The 15,494-nt window shown below is 35.1% G+C and overlaps 1 protein-coding gene across 7 annotated transcripts in view; it reads right to left on the bottom strand.

Moving 5' to 3' along the window:
• The window catches only part of ATP11A (ATPase phospholipid transporting 11A), a 117,497-nt gene that overhangs the window by 20,447 nt on the left and 81,556 nt on the right, over positions 1-15,494 (bottom strand). For 6 of the 7 annotated variants that reach the window (XM_064709292.1, XM_064709301.1, XM_064709337.1 and 3 more), the window contains exons 12-24: positions 14,968-15,165; positions 12,400-12,573; positions 11,557-11,720; positions 11,201-11,272; positions 9,635-9,708; positions 9,292-9,395; positions 7,436-7,617; positions 6,703-6,954; positions 4,666-4,840; positions 3,352-3,454; positions 2,951-3,096; positions 1,919-1,978; positions 217-344 (exon numbers count right to left, since the gene is read on the bottom strand). In XM_064709292.1, the coding sequence (XP_064565362.1) occupies positions 217-344; positions 1,919-1,978; positions 2,951-3,096; positions 3,352-3,454; positions 4,666-4,840; positions 6,703-6,954; positions 7,436-7,617; positions 9,292-9,395; positions 9,635-9,708; positions 11,201-11,272; positions 11,557-11,720; positions 12,400-12,573; positions 14,968-15,165 (1,832 nt within the window). The remainder of the gene's footprint in view (positions 1-216; positions 345-1,918; positions 1,979-2,950; positions 3,097-3,351; positions 3,455-4,665; positions 4,841-6,702; positions 6,955-7,435; positions 7,618-9,291; positions 9,396-9,634; positions 9,709-11,200; positions 11,273-11,556; positions 11,721-12,399; positions 12,574-14,967; positions 15,166-15,494) is intronic. The other variant, XM_064709310.1, reaches the window with a different exon arrangement.

The raw sequence follows: 15,494 nt of genomic DNA, 5'->3' as shown, positions 1-15,494 counted from the left end.
GGTCTCACTCCCTCTGTAGCAAATGCATGGTTGGTTTGTAAATGTGCATATAAAACTCCATGTTTATCTACTGTACTTGGTAGGCCATGCATATGATCTTCAACCCTTGTTGCAGTGTATCTGATGTTGTGCAGAAATCCTGAGGGCTTCCACTGTAACAGACACAGGTCCCACAACTGAACAGTCAAACTCTGGGGTACAGTGTTTTAATTTTACCTGTACAAGGAAGGCTCTCTCTTGAGTGTCTCTGGACTGACATGTTGTTCCATTAGACTGTACAAGAGGATAGGAAGGGAGGTGAAGCTGATATTGTACAGTGTTAGATACGCAGTATCATATAAAGTCTGTAGATGGAAAAGAATTAAATCAACTACTTTTAATTTAAAATTTTATCTTACTTTAAAATTAAATCCTCTGCATGAGACTTGATTTAAAATGAATACATGAACTTCTGCATGCAACCGAAGTTATATTCCTTCAGAATGGATGTAAATACCCCTGAACAGCTGCTAACTGATATAGGACACAGCTCTCCACTTGTATTCCATTTACTTGGAGGAAAAAAATCAGCAGAAAAACACATTTCATGGACCAGTGTGGTCCCCTCTACTGACCCCTCCTATTGCATCAGCTGTAATACCAACTCCAAAGTACCCAAACTGAAGAGCACATTCCTTTAGAGGCAGAAATTCTTCTCTGACACAACATCCATGTATCTCACATCCCTTTTATTTCCTCAATGTCTATAAAACATGGAGATATTCAGAGAAGAAGCAAGAGGACTCCAGAGGTTTTTAAGCTGTGTATGACTGCAATGAGCTTTCCAAACATCCCAAAGATGAAATACCCCAATGTGTCTTTGATTTTTCTTCTCACTGAGATGCTTTTTCACATATGTATCATCAGTGTACCCTCAAACCTACCATGTCATCCACAAAGGGAGCTGTTTATTTCTCAAAATCTATTTGGTAATCATTTATTCTGGAAAAAGTGCTATCAAAACCCCCTTTATGATCCAAAATTATATTTATCACTTAAAAGGATAAAAATTAAGCTAAATTTTCATAAGACATGCTTTCACATCCAAATCATAATAATGCTTTATAAAAACCTACAAAGCTTTCTGTGGTTGTTTGAAATGGAAACCAAAACAGAAGAAATAGTTTTGTTATTTTAACTCCTCCTGGGGCTTTCTTTCAACAAATTCAAAGCAATAGTACTATTTTCTCCCAATTAAATCCAACTCTCATTCAATTTAATATGGAAAACATAAACTATTTTTGTCTAAATTCAGCCATTCATTCCTTTGTTTTTTGCTCCCTCATTCAAAGAAGGAAGAGGTAGATCTTTTCTACACACATTAGATGAGAGCAAGGGAGAAAGAAACAAAAATTTAGGAAGGCAAATACTGATCATCTCCTGAATGATGGCACTTTTCTGGTGAGCAACAGTTCACTTTTCCTCTATTTTTCAGTTTTTATATTTTCTTTTCAACTAATTGAATGCTGCTATTCATCTGAAATTTGTAATGCATAGCTGTTCGTGCTAGAGAAGACTAGTTCATTGTTTCATTTTCATTCTGGATTCTAAAAATGAACAACTGATTCAATTACTCATCTTTCAGGATTTCCTCTATTCACATCCAGTAGGCTTAAATCTAACTGATTTCCCACAGACATTTCACTTTGCACTGCCAGTTCCAAATAATGTATTTCTGTATTCCTTGACTTTAACATTGCTTTTATGATAATTCATATAACTGACTTGTGTATCTTAAATGCAATTGCCACTGAATACCATAAGAACCAAAAGTGATGTTGTTCTTTGTAAATTAACACTAAATTCTCAGGAAGATCCTTTTTTTGTTACAAAAAAAGCAAAAGAGATAATTTACATTGATGGAAAAAGATCAACTAACCTGTTGTGAAAACCCACAGAAGAACTGATATAAAAACTGAGGAAAAATGAAGCAGACATTCTGAAAAACAAAGTGACTGTTGTCAAGTGAAATGCAAGCACCAATTTATATACAATGCTATAGATTAGTATATCATAGTTTTATAGTGCTAACAATAGTAAGCATTGCAGGAACAGTAGACAAAATCATATTGTAAAATCTCAACAGTCACATCTTGCAGTAGCACTATTAAAAAAAACCCACTTAAAATATTTTCAAGACAATCCTACAAGGCTACAGTTTGAAAATTGAAGGGCAGTAAAATTTGGAATCCAGGAATACAGTTCAGTTAAAGCAAAGCAAAAAAGGGACAATCCGCAGGAGGAGATAAACCATGATAAGCAAGCATGGATGCTCATGGATTAGCATGGTTACCAGCAAAGCAACTGTAAGATGTTTCTAGCTGTAACCTCAAATGCCATCTTCTCCCAATTATACTACAGTCAAACACCAGAACTCTGAATTACCTTGTGACAGTTCCTTTCTATAATCTTTCATTGCTTACCGAAAGAACTTGGATCGGATACCAACATTCTGAAATAACAAAACTGTCTAAATAGGAGGATGCTCACTATGAACTTTCTCCACCTACACTATCCTAATGAACTCAGCATAACTTAATCTGCAGTGATGTCTAAGGTCTCAAATACTATTTCCAATGTGCTTTAAAAGTTCACTATAGAGACAATCTGGAAGGTACTGGAAATAAGCAAAACAGTCTGAGATGGAATTTGCAGGATATGAAAAAATAATTTAAGAATTTTGGTTTTAAATGTAATTCTATCAATTATAGAATCTATCTATATAAAAGCTATTTCACTTCACGTTCAGAATAAAACCAATAATCCCACTTCAGCAATGCATCTGGAATTCAAGAAAATCTCTTTATGGAATTGTTGCTGGTTTGTACCATTAGCTGGAAAAACTGTATATAGTTTGATATTACCATTTAAGTTTTTGAGGTTTATGTAATTGGAATAAGCATTCTCCTACCTTATAAAAGAAGTATTGCACAAGTTCAGATATCCTAATGTAATAAAAATGCCCATGAACAAGCAACATTTTTTTCAAATGTTTAAATTTAGGTATTGCATAGTCACTGTTTCTTGCTGCTTGACGACCTTCTTTGCCAATGACTCCTTTAAAAAACAAAAAAGAGATGAAGCTATTTAATAACTAAAGAACTATTAAAAAGATACAATTAATTGCAAAATTATATAATAATTGTATGGTACTGATGTAACGGGATATCCTGACTATATCTCATACAATTCCTAGGATAAATGCACGAAAAGTTGTCTATAATACAAATAAGCTGATTCTTTGAGATTGCCTATTTTAAGAAATATATGGGTTTTGTCATTTCACTTGAAATAATATACTAGCAGTCTTACCTATACCAACATGTGCTTCTAGAATCATACTGACATCGTTGGCTCCATCACCAATTGCTAATGTGATAGGACGTTCTTTTGATAACTTAATCAACTTTACAATCTGAAAAAAAATAGTGTTAGAAATTCTCCTCTATAATGGTTTGCTTATTTTGTGTAAGTATAACATTTTTAAAAATTTACCAAAACTGTTTAATAAGAAATTCTCTGAAGGAACACAAAAGCAACATTACTCAATGCAATAGCTGGGCATAAAGATCACCATTTCTTCATGTTACAAAGTATTCATTCCCAACATTTTTTAAATACTTCCAAAGTACTTTGAGAGAGATGGGACAGGACAAAGGAAGAGCCAAAGAATGGAAGATGTTGTTGAGATTGCTTAATGTTGCATCAGTGCATCAATAAATTAAGAGGGTTCCAGAGACAGAGTGCATCATTTCAAACAAATCCTGAAATGAAAGACTAAAAACTTCTCTTTCTCATCTGTGTTGAACTTTTTTCTTACATTTAAGAAAATATATTGGACTCTGTATACAAAAATTTGACTCCAAATCTCTCCATTACAAGTTATCACCTCTGTAAATTTGGTACTAAGTAAGATGCAACTAAAAACTTCTACAAACCTCCAGATAGTTATAGTGCTGGCTAAATACGTTTGTTAATGTGAATAAGGGTTACATATGCTGTACCTGCACACTGAGAAAAAGATATGACAAACTGAGAGAAAAAAGGAATGCATAGTCCAGTACTGCTTTCCTTTAAAAGTTCTTCAGCTATCTTGAGAGGTTTCACTAATGGAAGCATATATTTTTACTTGAAACAAACAACAAATGCAATATTCAGGTACACTTAAACATGGTAATGCACACACTTTTTGTCTGCATTCTTCTTGGCTTTCCACTTAGGTTAAAAACAGAGAAAAAATATCACTCTGTAGTAATAAATAACACCGGTTCTTATAGTGTCAAAAGAGTAGACCATACAAAGATCAAGATCGCTAGGTTAAAAAGAGAGCAGTTAGTTCATTTATTAAATATGTTCAGATTAGCATAAACCAACCATAAATTTGAATAATATGTAGCTAAATCAAATTCAGATGCACAGCTGGGTGCTGTTTTAGCAATACCATTATATAAATTGCTTGCCAGCAGAAATTCTCCTCTCCATTTTTTTTTAAACATTTTTCCATTTTAGAAGATACAAAAATGAATGGTAGCATCTTAAGTTATCATAGTAAGCCATACAGTGTATTAACCTTCAGAATTTTCAAATGTGCATCACTAACAAGCAATTATGAAACTAAAGACAAACCTGTGCTTTTTGCAGAGGTGCCATTCGACAGCATAATACTGCAGTGCAGTTCCTGCAAATATTAAGAAAGATCTCTCTGTAGTTACCAGAGCTCCCATCGTATCTTGGTTTCATTATTAATGATAATGCTGCTCCATCAATAATTAAACCATAATCTTGAGTATCAGCTGAGAGTCTGTTCAGGGATAAAATATAAACTAAGTGTCACTATAAAATTCTCAGACACATTTAAAATCTGGCAATAAGAATTATGTGAAAATCAATTAATGAAAAAATAATGAGTATAGAATACCACAAAGTTAACACATTTCTAAAGGAAATTCCTTGTATAAGACTGATATTTACAACATCTTAAAATTCTGGATTATGTTGAAAATACTCAGTGCTTCACCAGTTTAAATGCATAAATCTGATACCTCAGTGACTTGACCAGTGAGTATAAGTGCATAATAAATGACTTTTCAGTTTGGTTTGAAAAGGTTCCAAGAACTGCAGTGAGGTAAACCAAGCTGCAGGAATAAAGTTAATTTTGCAGCACACTCCATAATACAGAGGAAAAATAAGTTAAAGGCCTTTGGTATTCTGATGAGGAAATATTTTTTGTTTACAGAAGTAAACTGTGCCTTGAAGGAAATGCCTAAAAGAAACCTGTTGGCCCAGATAAAGCCACTGTCTACATCTAGAGTATGGATATTTTGCCTTTAGAGTAGTGGCTAAGTCAAATACAAGTTTACTTTTATTTGTAATACTAAATAAATTATTTATGTTTCCTATAATATTACAATATATTCTTATCCATAAAAATCTATTAGCAGTATGCCTGTAGTTATTTGAGCATTGCTAGAAGTGTAACCAGAGTCACAGGAAGCAGTTTATTTACTACTTCATCATATACTGAACAATGGGGAAGATAAGATGGTCTGAACTGCAAGAACCATTTTCTGTGGCATCCAGACAAGTTATTTCAGAGCACCCTTGCATCTGTCTGCAGTACACAGCAGCCTCAGGCTCCAGGTCAACAGTGAATGTTGTATAAATGTACACCACAGTTTATTTTTACTCTCTTTTGAGTGTTCCAAGGTTATACACTACCGTGCATGGGATTTCAACAACCATGGTTTCACCAACACCAGTGTTTGTGAGAAAAACACATATTTATTATTATGTATTTTAGGCATCTCCATCTTTTTTTACTAGAACAGAAGCTATTTTTGACAAGTAAGAAAAAATTCTGTAAACTACATTTAATAACAGTTCCCAAATATTTTCACCACTTTGCTACCGTTGGCACAAATAGGGCAATGCCATTGGGGTACAATGATATCAAATAAAAAGGTATCATTATAAATTTCAAGCAGTGTACTGAATGTTTAGTATATCACAGTGAAATATTTTTAGCCTGAATTTGAACATATATAAGTAGAATCCTGCTTTTATTACTTTAGTACTATTCTCTAGCTCTGGAGATAAAGGCAAAAAAAAAATCCAAAGAGCTTTAACATGTAGAATTTGGCATTGCACAAAAAGGGAAACAAACATGTTTGATCACACCTTGTAAGACCTGTGGTACTTAAACAAAATGGTACAGATGATATGGATGAAAATTATTTATTTAACTGAATATACAAACGTTCTTGATTAGATCAATGGGGTATAAATTGTAAGGAGAGCTAAGAAAAATTACCTGGTCTAGAGATTTAAGCTGCAAGGCTATGAGTTATAGAAAATCTCTGCTAAAATAGTACCACAAATGCTTGTTAACTCATTGCTAATAGCTTTATGGTGGAAAAATTATTACAGTATCAGTTGTGACTTTTCTTTTAATAGTAAAAGTAGTACCAGAAATGAGATAAAGAACCATGACGGAAACCCTAAATTTATCTAAAGAAGCTTATGCTTAACTGCCATACAATAATTCACACATTAGCAACAGAAACTGAAGCATACTGTTGTTCTTAAGGTAATTGGTCATAATTTCATTGCTTGCAAAATGCCCAGAAGCCCACTTCTGGCCTGCAAATCCAACCTTTTCCTTACCCTGAGAAGGTATCCCTGGTTAAGCTGCCATTTTGTCTTATGACAGTTTTGTTTAGGTCAAAAAGCACATCGTGCAAACTCTGCTCTTCAATTTTCTTTGTGGTTAGCTCAAGTATTTGTGTATTTCTTCTGAAGAGTTTGCAAGCGTAGCAGGTAGCTGCAGCAGTCTCCATTTTGTCTCCTGTCAGAACCCAAACTTTAATTCCTGCTTTCTGGAGTGCTTCAATAGTGTCAGCAGCTTTTTCTTGTAGCCTGTAAAGTCAATTGACAGCATACATTGATGGATTGCTTGGAAATGAGAAAGGTCTTTATTGAAAGATTTTCATAAACAAACAAAAAGTTTCAACAGAAGTCACCAGATCTAAGAATTTTCCCCAAAGTGGGACTCTAAAAATGTTCAGGGGACTAGTGGGTGTTTTTGAATCTTTTTAAGACGTAAAGATTCTTCCTTCAACTCCTCAATACCCATTTTGTAGTCCTTCCCTCTGGAACTTTTGCCTATTAACTTGATCAGTAAATTGTTACTCGGTTCAAATACACTGATTTTTGTACACTTAACTATTATTAGTTGCTCACTAGGTTATAAAGTTACCATGTGTAACTTCAGTAAGGCAAGGGTGTGGAATCAATTAAAATAAGGGGTTTCCTAAAAATTCTCTAATGCAGAAAAAGAGTCTTCAATTACTTTGTCGTCATCACTGAAGATAAGAAACTAAGAAATAATGAAACTAACCGATCTTCAACAGCTGTAGCACCAAGTAATATAAAATCTGTTTCTATCTGCTCATACACTTCTGCCAATTTCTTATCCCGCTCCTGAAGGGCCAGCTTTGCACCCTGAAGCAGCTCCTGTACATTGCTATATTCTTCTGCTGAGAGCTTCTTATACGCAACACACAACGTTCGCAGTCCCTCCTAAAGAGCGCAATCAAAAGAAACAAAATGCATTTTACAAAACTCTTCTTAGACTTCTTGCTGGTGTTTATGCTGGAGGATTTGAAAAAGGAACATCATGAAGTGACTAAGTATAGACTAGTACAGCATAGTGTAGACTAGGATATGGTTCAGCTTAATTCTGCTCTGCTCTAGAAGCAGTTACTGACAGACCAACCTCAATCTCCAGAAGGTAAACAGCTCAGTGATCCAATTGGATATATGAGATTACAAGGGAAGGCAAAGTCAAGCTAAAGGTTTCTTTCTCTATGTGTATAATTAGGCAGGATGAGTCAGAATAAATAACAGTAACCTAAATAGTAGCTCTGCAGAGTCTGATTTTGATGCTGTGCTGCAGCAGATCCACAGACAGGGACCAAATATCACAAAGAGAACTGAAAGTGAAAACCCAACTGTACCATTTCAATCAAGTGAAAACTAAAATTTAGCTGTGGGTGTTGTAGACTGCATCAAACTTCTGGACTGAGTGATGAATAAGAAAGCAAGTATATAGATTTTGTAAGGTGGGGAGAAACACAGTAAAGTCTTGCCTCCTGAGTTATATATTGCTTCTCACAACACCATTTTACTGGCACTTCAGCTTCCTTAACTTTAATTCATCAGTAAGTCTTTGTATAGTTACTTATTACCAAACCAAGAAGGGCAATTATTAAAATATCTCCCTGCCTCTTGAAATTTATAAAAGCAGGTGCCAGATATTTTCTTTGAGAGGCTTCTGTATGTAGGAGCCAGTCCTATTTCCAATTATGCAAGATGAATAAATAGGTGCTGGTCTGGATTTCTTTCTTGACAGACACTGAACGGATATTATACGTAAATACTTTTCAATTTCATTAGCCTCTTTTACTTGCTATTATCAGACAGCTGTCCCATAAAATGAAGCTTAGTAAAGCACTTTGAGAGCTTTTTGCTTCAAAACAAAAGCAGGTGACACTGTAGCGGGTTTTTTTTTCACATATCTGTAATAATACTTTGTTTTCAGTTTGAGCACTGGATGCCAGCAAATTATATTCTATGTAAGACTGGCAGTTGTCCTGCATTGCAATGAGTTCTGCATATTTTTAGATACAACAAAATTCCTTACTTGACCACTCCAAATACTACTTTCAGGTAAAACCAAGTTCTAAATTTCTTTTGAAGATGATCAGCCAGTTCATAGCTGATTTTTAGCAAGCAAAAATGTAAGATATTGATGATCACTCCACTGTCTCAGAGCTTGTAAAGCAATCAAAGGCAGCAAATCACAGTTGCTAAGGCTGGGGGCTGAAACTAGCAATAGTTTTTACAGAGATTTATTGGTTTTCACTTCTCTTCTATCCAAAAATTAATTCAAATCACATTTGCGAAATTGCCATACTAACGAGCAAACTGATGACCTCTGGTTTAACATACAGTTGGGCATATCTAATGTATTCATATTGCACCACAACTGACATGTGGAAGATGAGCTAGAGGACAGATGCAAATAAGGGAGTTACACAGACTGCTAGCCACAAAGCCTGAGTGAACCTTGGCATAGAATAACCTTGGTGCCTGTAAAAACAAATCTGTTAGCAGAAAATGCAGGAGGTCAGAACACTTAATTTCTTTTGGACACTGATATCATGTGAACAGATCAATAAAATGGAATCTTACCACTGCATTGCGTTGTACTCGGGATCGTACTTGGTCAATTTTACCTTCTTTAACCCTAGGAAATATGGAGGAATCTGCTCCCTTACAAAACAGAAATATATCACCTAAAAGAGACAGCATATGGAATTCAAAATGACCAAATATACTTTCTTCAAAACACATCCAAATTAATAAGTCTTCAAAATGTTTTCTTCCAACTTTTTGGTAACATTGTACTCATGCTAGTACCTGGTCCCTTATTTTATAAAGAAGGGCATACAGACTGTGTTTAATGCGTAACTCTGATAAATCTGAAACAAATTCAAGTGAGACAAAAAAATCAAACAGAATGTGACAGCCCTACCTGTTGGAGATCTAACAATTACACTCATTCGCCGTCTCACAGAGTCAAAACTGAAAACCTCCAATAATTCAAACCTGAAACAGAAACAGAACTATTTTTTACACAACTCTATTTTTTCTGAATCCTAAAGTGGTTGTTATGACTTCAAGCACATAAATTAAACATTTCTCCTAACATGGAAGATTATGTTGAGTATCGTGGAATATGAAACTAGTAAGAATGAAACAGCAGGTTGCAAATAATAAGTAAGGAAAGCCCTCAGCTCCTAGTTACTTGAAACAGAACTTGTGATGTCCCTAAGTATCCTCAGATGTACAGTCACTCTAATTTAAGTACAGGACTAGAAACCTTGCAGCAGAGCACTGTACTGATTATGAAGTATGTTTCTATGCATAATACTTAGACATAGCCTTAGAACTTGAAACGCATGCTTACACCCAAGTCTTTATTTTATATTTTTCTATTTTTTATTATTCCTAATCCCCCTGAAGTGCTGACCTAATTCCATAATCTTGCTCAAATGTTTATAGATAATTTATTCAAGTGAAAAGAAAAAGATTTCTTTTTACTGCTTTTATATTTGCCATTATTTATATTATTTAATTTTATCACCTGTTTCTTTCCTTTTTAAGAGGAAAAATGAACACAATCTCCTGCTGCACTGTTTTAGTTTAATCAGTTTACTTCTATCATTTACTCTCTTATCTATTTCTCCTAACTTAAGAGAGCCTCCCTTTTCCAGAGCAAACATAAACAATCCAATCATTAATCCCAACTTTTTCAGGATTCGTCTCTGTCCAAATCTGCATGTTTAATTAAATCCCTTAGTCCTAAATCCTTTTAACACCCTAGAACTCAGACCTGTGCAAAGCTACATCAGGTCTACAAACTGTGATGCATTTGGGAGAAAATTCTCAATTATTACAGTGATTTCTTCTGAGTCACCAAATGATACTGACTCCAGTTCTTATGAGCTGAGCCTAAAAAGTCTCCATATTATCCTAAAAGGAGGTAAAGGTAACACCAGGATTCCTATATTTGTGTCCAAGAGTCCCTGTACAGTTAGCAGAGTACCCAAGCAGGAAGATTTGGATATACCAGAGGACAACCAGCAGACATCTAGAGATGTGTAAGGTAAATTTTCAAGGGTATGCACATACCACATAACATCTGTACTATTTCATTGTTATTGAAAATTTGACTCACATTTATGTTCCACTAAATTTATTCCACAGCTATTACCCTCCTGTAAATTCCATGGATCATCTGTGAACAGCAAATTTGGTACACAGCATTTTCTATTAAGAATATACAAAACCATCAGGAACTATTAGATTAGGTCATGAATCTCACACCACACCCTCACTGTCATATCAATATTTTATAGTGAATATAATGTCAAAAAAGTGAAGGTAATTAAAATTACTAGATTTTCTCAATTTTTCTACTAAAATGTAAGGTTCTTGGCTTTCCTGACTTAGAAATTCATCTGTAAGGAAACAATGGCTTATTAAATGCATCAACAAAAACTCATCAGTCTATTTTGTTATCTTTTTAACCACTCACTTTTCTATGTTATTTTCCCGATTTAAGATCTCCATGTAATTTTCTTTCAGCCTTAGAAAGGTGTAACCAAGTCTGTAAAATGAAACACAGAATAAGAGAATGAATGTAACAAATATATAATTACCCAGTTAAAACACTGTCATAAGGATTTAAGACTAAGTCCACAACAAACCAACACCAAAATCCCAAACTGTTTTTAGTTGATTTTAGGCTATAAATATTAATGAATTCATGCTAGGAAAACAAGCAGCTGTAGATTGGTGTTTGTTATTATGATTTTTGTTCTGAAAACAAATTTGAGATTCAGTGGTTACATCTGTAGTTTAGAAAAATATAATACCTACGTACACACATACCTCTGTATTCCTTCAACTAAAGCAACTTCATCAGGTGATGATGATATATATACACAGGGTTTTCTTGGTACCTGATCTTTCTCCAAACCATCCACGCTATCATCATCCTTTACCTGAACAGTGTGGCAGAGACAAAGAGCTCGGAAAAATAGTTCCTCTCTCTCCTGAGAAATAAAACAAACAGCTGTCATTATGTGTTACCACTTGAAAACTCTTCTTTCTCTTCTTTTTGTAGGCGATCTATATCACTGATTACTGCTGATTATTAATCAGACAAAGGCAGGCTTCTTGAGGGGGAGCCACCCTGTTCACCTGTTGACACATGAAGACTCCCGAACTTTCAACTCATTTTCAACTTTCAACACAGCAAATAACCACAATACATACATGCTGTAAGTAGCACACTTCAGATGTGGCTAAATTAAGTCACATTTTAAAGTAATTTAATTCGATCATAAACCATTCTCTGGCCACATTTTCACACAGTGATGACTTAATAAGTGATTGCACGAAGCCCCCATTTTGCCCTTCGAGGATTTTCCTGTCTTGCTTTCTCTGTTGTAGCTAAGGTTAAATGGAAACCAGTTACCTGTGGCTGTAGCTATTAACTAGAGAAAGCTCTATATTTAGGTTTTGACTCAGCTTTACAACTGCATTAAAATAAGAACCTTCCCATTAAGTCTTTAAATCTTACTCTTAACTAGGAAATTGAAATGTCTATGCAGTTACCTACTTTGATTAGTAAAATTCAAGAATGTTGGATTTCTTCATTCCCTTCATCAGTACAGTTCAATTTTCATGTTTCATTGTGAAAAACCAAGAACATATAGAGAGTTATCATACCTTTCCATTACTTCCTGGAGATGAATCAATCATATCAATGCCTGTACAATCATGGAGGATTTGGCCATTGCAGATAACATGTGGTACATAAACATGCCCTTCAATGCAACATTCTACAAATTCCATATTGTTCTCAGTTAGTGTTCCTGTTTTATCTGTGAAGACATACTCAATCTGCAAACAAGCACAAAATAAAAATCGCAAGAATGTGAACAGAATTTTCCAACATCCCTGAACAAAACTGAGTTTATTACTGGGCTACACCTTTCTTTGAAAATCCTTATGGCCCTTCAGAAAAGGAAGACAACAATTTCTTTTGGCAGTTATCTTCAAAGAAATATAGGCCCTGAAAGATTTTCTCCTGTAAGAGTATCAAACAATGCAATCTTTTGCCTCATAACAGATGCAAATGATGTTTTTAACCTACTTCCACTCTTCTCTCTAGGTCCTTTTTCGTTTTTAATGTCTTTCTCACTGCAAGACAGGTATTTATAGAAACAAAATGCATACAAATTTCATTTCCCGGGATTATTATTTAATGCACATGCCTGGATGTGGATCAGTTACTGTCAGAACAGTCTCTAGGGTGGTATCAGAATTCCCCACTACAATTATGTTAGTTTAAATCAGGATTGTGGACACATACTGTTATACACCTGGGCACTGTAATTGCCCTGGAAACACTCATTTTGTCTCAATATTTAATTTTTTATTAACTTTATCTTTTACAATGAGCCACAGTGCTTAAGTCTAGCAATATTAAAACTAAAACCAAAATCTGAACTATCAACTAGAAGAACTAGATTGGCTCAATTTTGGATCCTGGATGTAGGTATTGCATACCTACTGCATGTCATATTTGACAAACTAAAAAATGAAGTAAGGTAAGGAACTAAACACTGAAAATAAGGCTATTATTTAGAATTCATCAGATTGTTTATCAAACTTCACCATTTATGCAGGGCACTGAGCAAACTTAAAACCAAATAAATTTTTGCTCAGTCTTCAAAAACATCATTAATTATGCACACTTTCCACTGAGATTTTTATAATATGCATTAATCTGAAAAGACAAATGCCAAATTTTACAATGGCTTTTTATCTGTAGACAAATTTTCGGCAATTAAACTTTTTTCTGAGTGGATAGGATTTATATGGATTTTTTCATCTCAACCCCTACATTCAGTTTCATCATTAAATTTACAAATTGCTATCAACCAAGTCATTCAGTGTGTTGTTTTGTCACAGTGTTTCCTCATGTTCAGACAGATCCTCCAGTTTCAGGTTGGGCCCACTGCCTCTGGTCACCACTGAGAAAATCCTGGCTCTACCCTCTTAGTACCCTTCTCTTCAGGTATTTGTATAAATTGGTAAGATCTTCCCTGAACCTCCTTTCCTCCAGGCTGGACAGTCCCAGCTCTCTCTACCTGTCTTATCATGAGCCATGGAATGTCCAGTCCCTTGTCTGTCTTTGTGGCCCTTCACTAGGCTCCCTCCAGTAAGCTCACGTGTCAGTACTGGGGAGCCCAGAGCTGGACATGGCACTCCAGGTGAGCCCTGGAGAGGGGATCATTGCCTTCCCTGACCTGCTGGCAACACTTTGCCTAATGCAGCTCATGATACCCTGGCCCTCTCTGCCGTAGAGACACACTGCTGGCTCATGCTGAACTGGATTTCCATCAGGACACGCCGGTCCTTTTCTGCAAAGCTGCTTTCCATCCAGCTGGATGGCCCCAGTGACACAACTCACTCATGATCAGGATGGGAGCCATACTGACCCCAGTGTACACTGCTAGATGCTGGCCTCCCACTGTGCACCCCTCTGAGCCTGGCTGTTCACCCCCTGCTCAATCCACCTCGCTGTCTGCTCATCCAGACTCTAATTCAGCAGATCCTCTTTGAGCATCTTATTGGAGGCAATGTCAATTGTCTGCCATAATAATGAAATACCTGGTACCACCCTTAATCCAAGTAGATATGTATCCTTAAAACCTTTATTACCTGTTTAACTAGAAAGAAATACAACATTTTATTTATTTATTTGAAAAACTTATGGAAGTATTTTTAACTGAGATCTTGAATATTTTCTCAAACAAAATTTATCTGTATCTGTCTCAAGGTGATGATTTTCTTAAGACAGAGCAGGATTTCCTTTCAAAATTGAGGCTGCCCATTGAACGTTTTAATGGATGAAACTTGTGTCTGGAGATGCAGTGTCAGTCTAGTCAGACAAAAAGGGATTTTTTTTTTTTGCATCTAACTTTTAATCTAAGGAAGCTAGATCCTTATATAATTTCCTTCTATAATCAATGGAGAAGAAGTGTTTATTCCTTAATACGATAGTAATACTGATTGAATTTCACTGACTGGATGAGAAATCAGAATTTTTGATTCTGAAAACAAAAATATCTCAGATTTTATTTTTAAAATTAATCAGCACTAAAGAAAATACACATGTAGCTCCAAAAAAACTCAAAGCAAAACTAAAAAACCTTGAAGTAGCAATTTTAAAATAAAAAATTACAGTAGAAACAGTTGAAAAAACAAGTATAATTCAATGAAATTTACCTGTCCCAACTCTTCATTGAGGTCAGAAGTGTTCACCAGTGGTCCTTCACCTGTACCCTCATCAAACATCTCCTCATCCCATGCAAGGAAATAAGAACCAAGAAATTTCTGCATTTCCACAGTGACATACATGGAGACAGGAATAATGTAGTTGAAAAGAACCATGAATGCAAGGAAATCTGTAAAAGCTTGAAGAAACTGACAAAGAAACAAGATGGAAATATTGATTTTTCATGTACCATTAAACATTGCAAGATCACTACATGTATTTACAAATCAGTTTTTTCAAATAACTTTGGAACAATAAGCAATGTCTTTCATAGCTCGCAGTTCAGCACAGGATGCAAACCTTCATGATTTATAACATCACAACTGGCATGCAATAGAGCTTTTTCTTTGAAATTTGCATTTTTCTTTACAGATATACAGGTGTAGAATGCCATAACATAGCATTATTGTAAAGTTCTAGAGCAACTAATGAGCATGGTGAAGACTTTTTGGGGAACATTAACATGTACATTAAAAAA

This window comes from Zonotrichia leucophrys, chromosome 1, assembly GCF_028769735.1.
Source record: "Zonotrichia leucophrys gambelii isolate GWCS_2022_RI chromosome 1, RI_Zleu_2.0, whole genome shotgun sequence".
Lineage (NCBI taxonomy): Eukaryota > Metazoa > Chordata > Aves > Passeriformes > Passerellidae > Zonotrichia > Zonotrichia leucophrys.
This window is presented reverse-complemented; position numbering and strand designations above follow the sequence as displayed.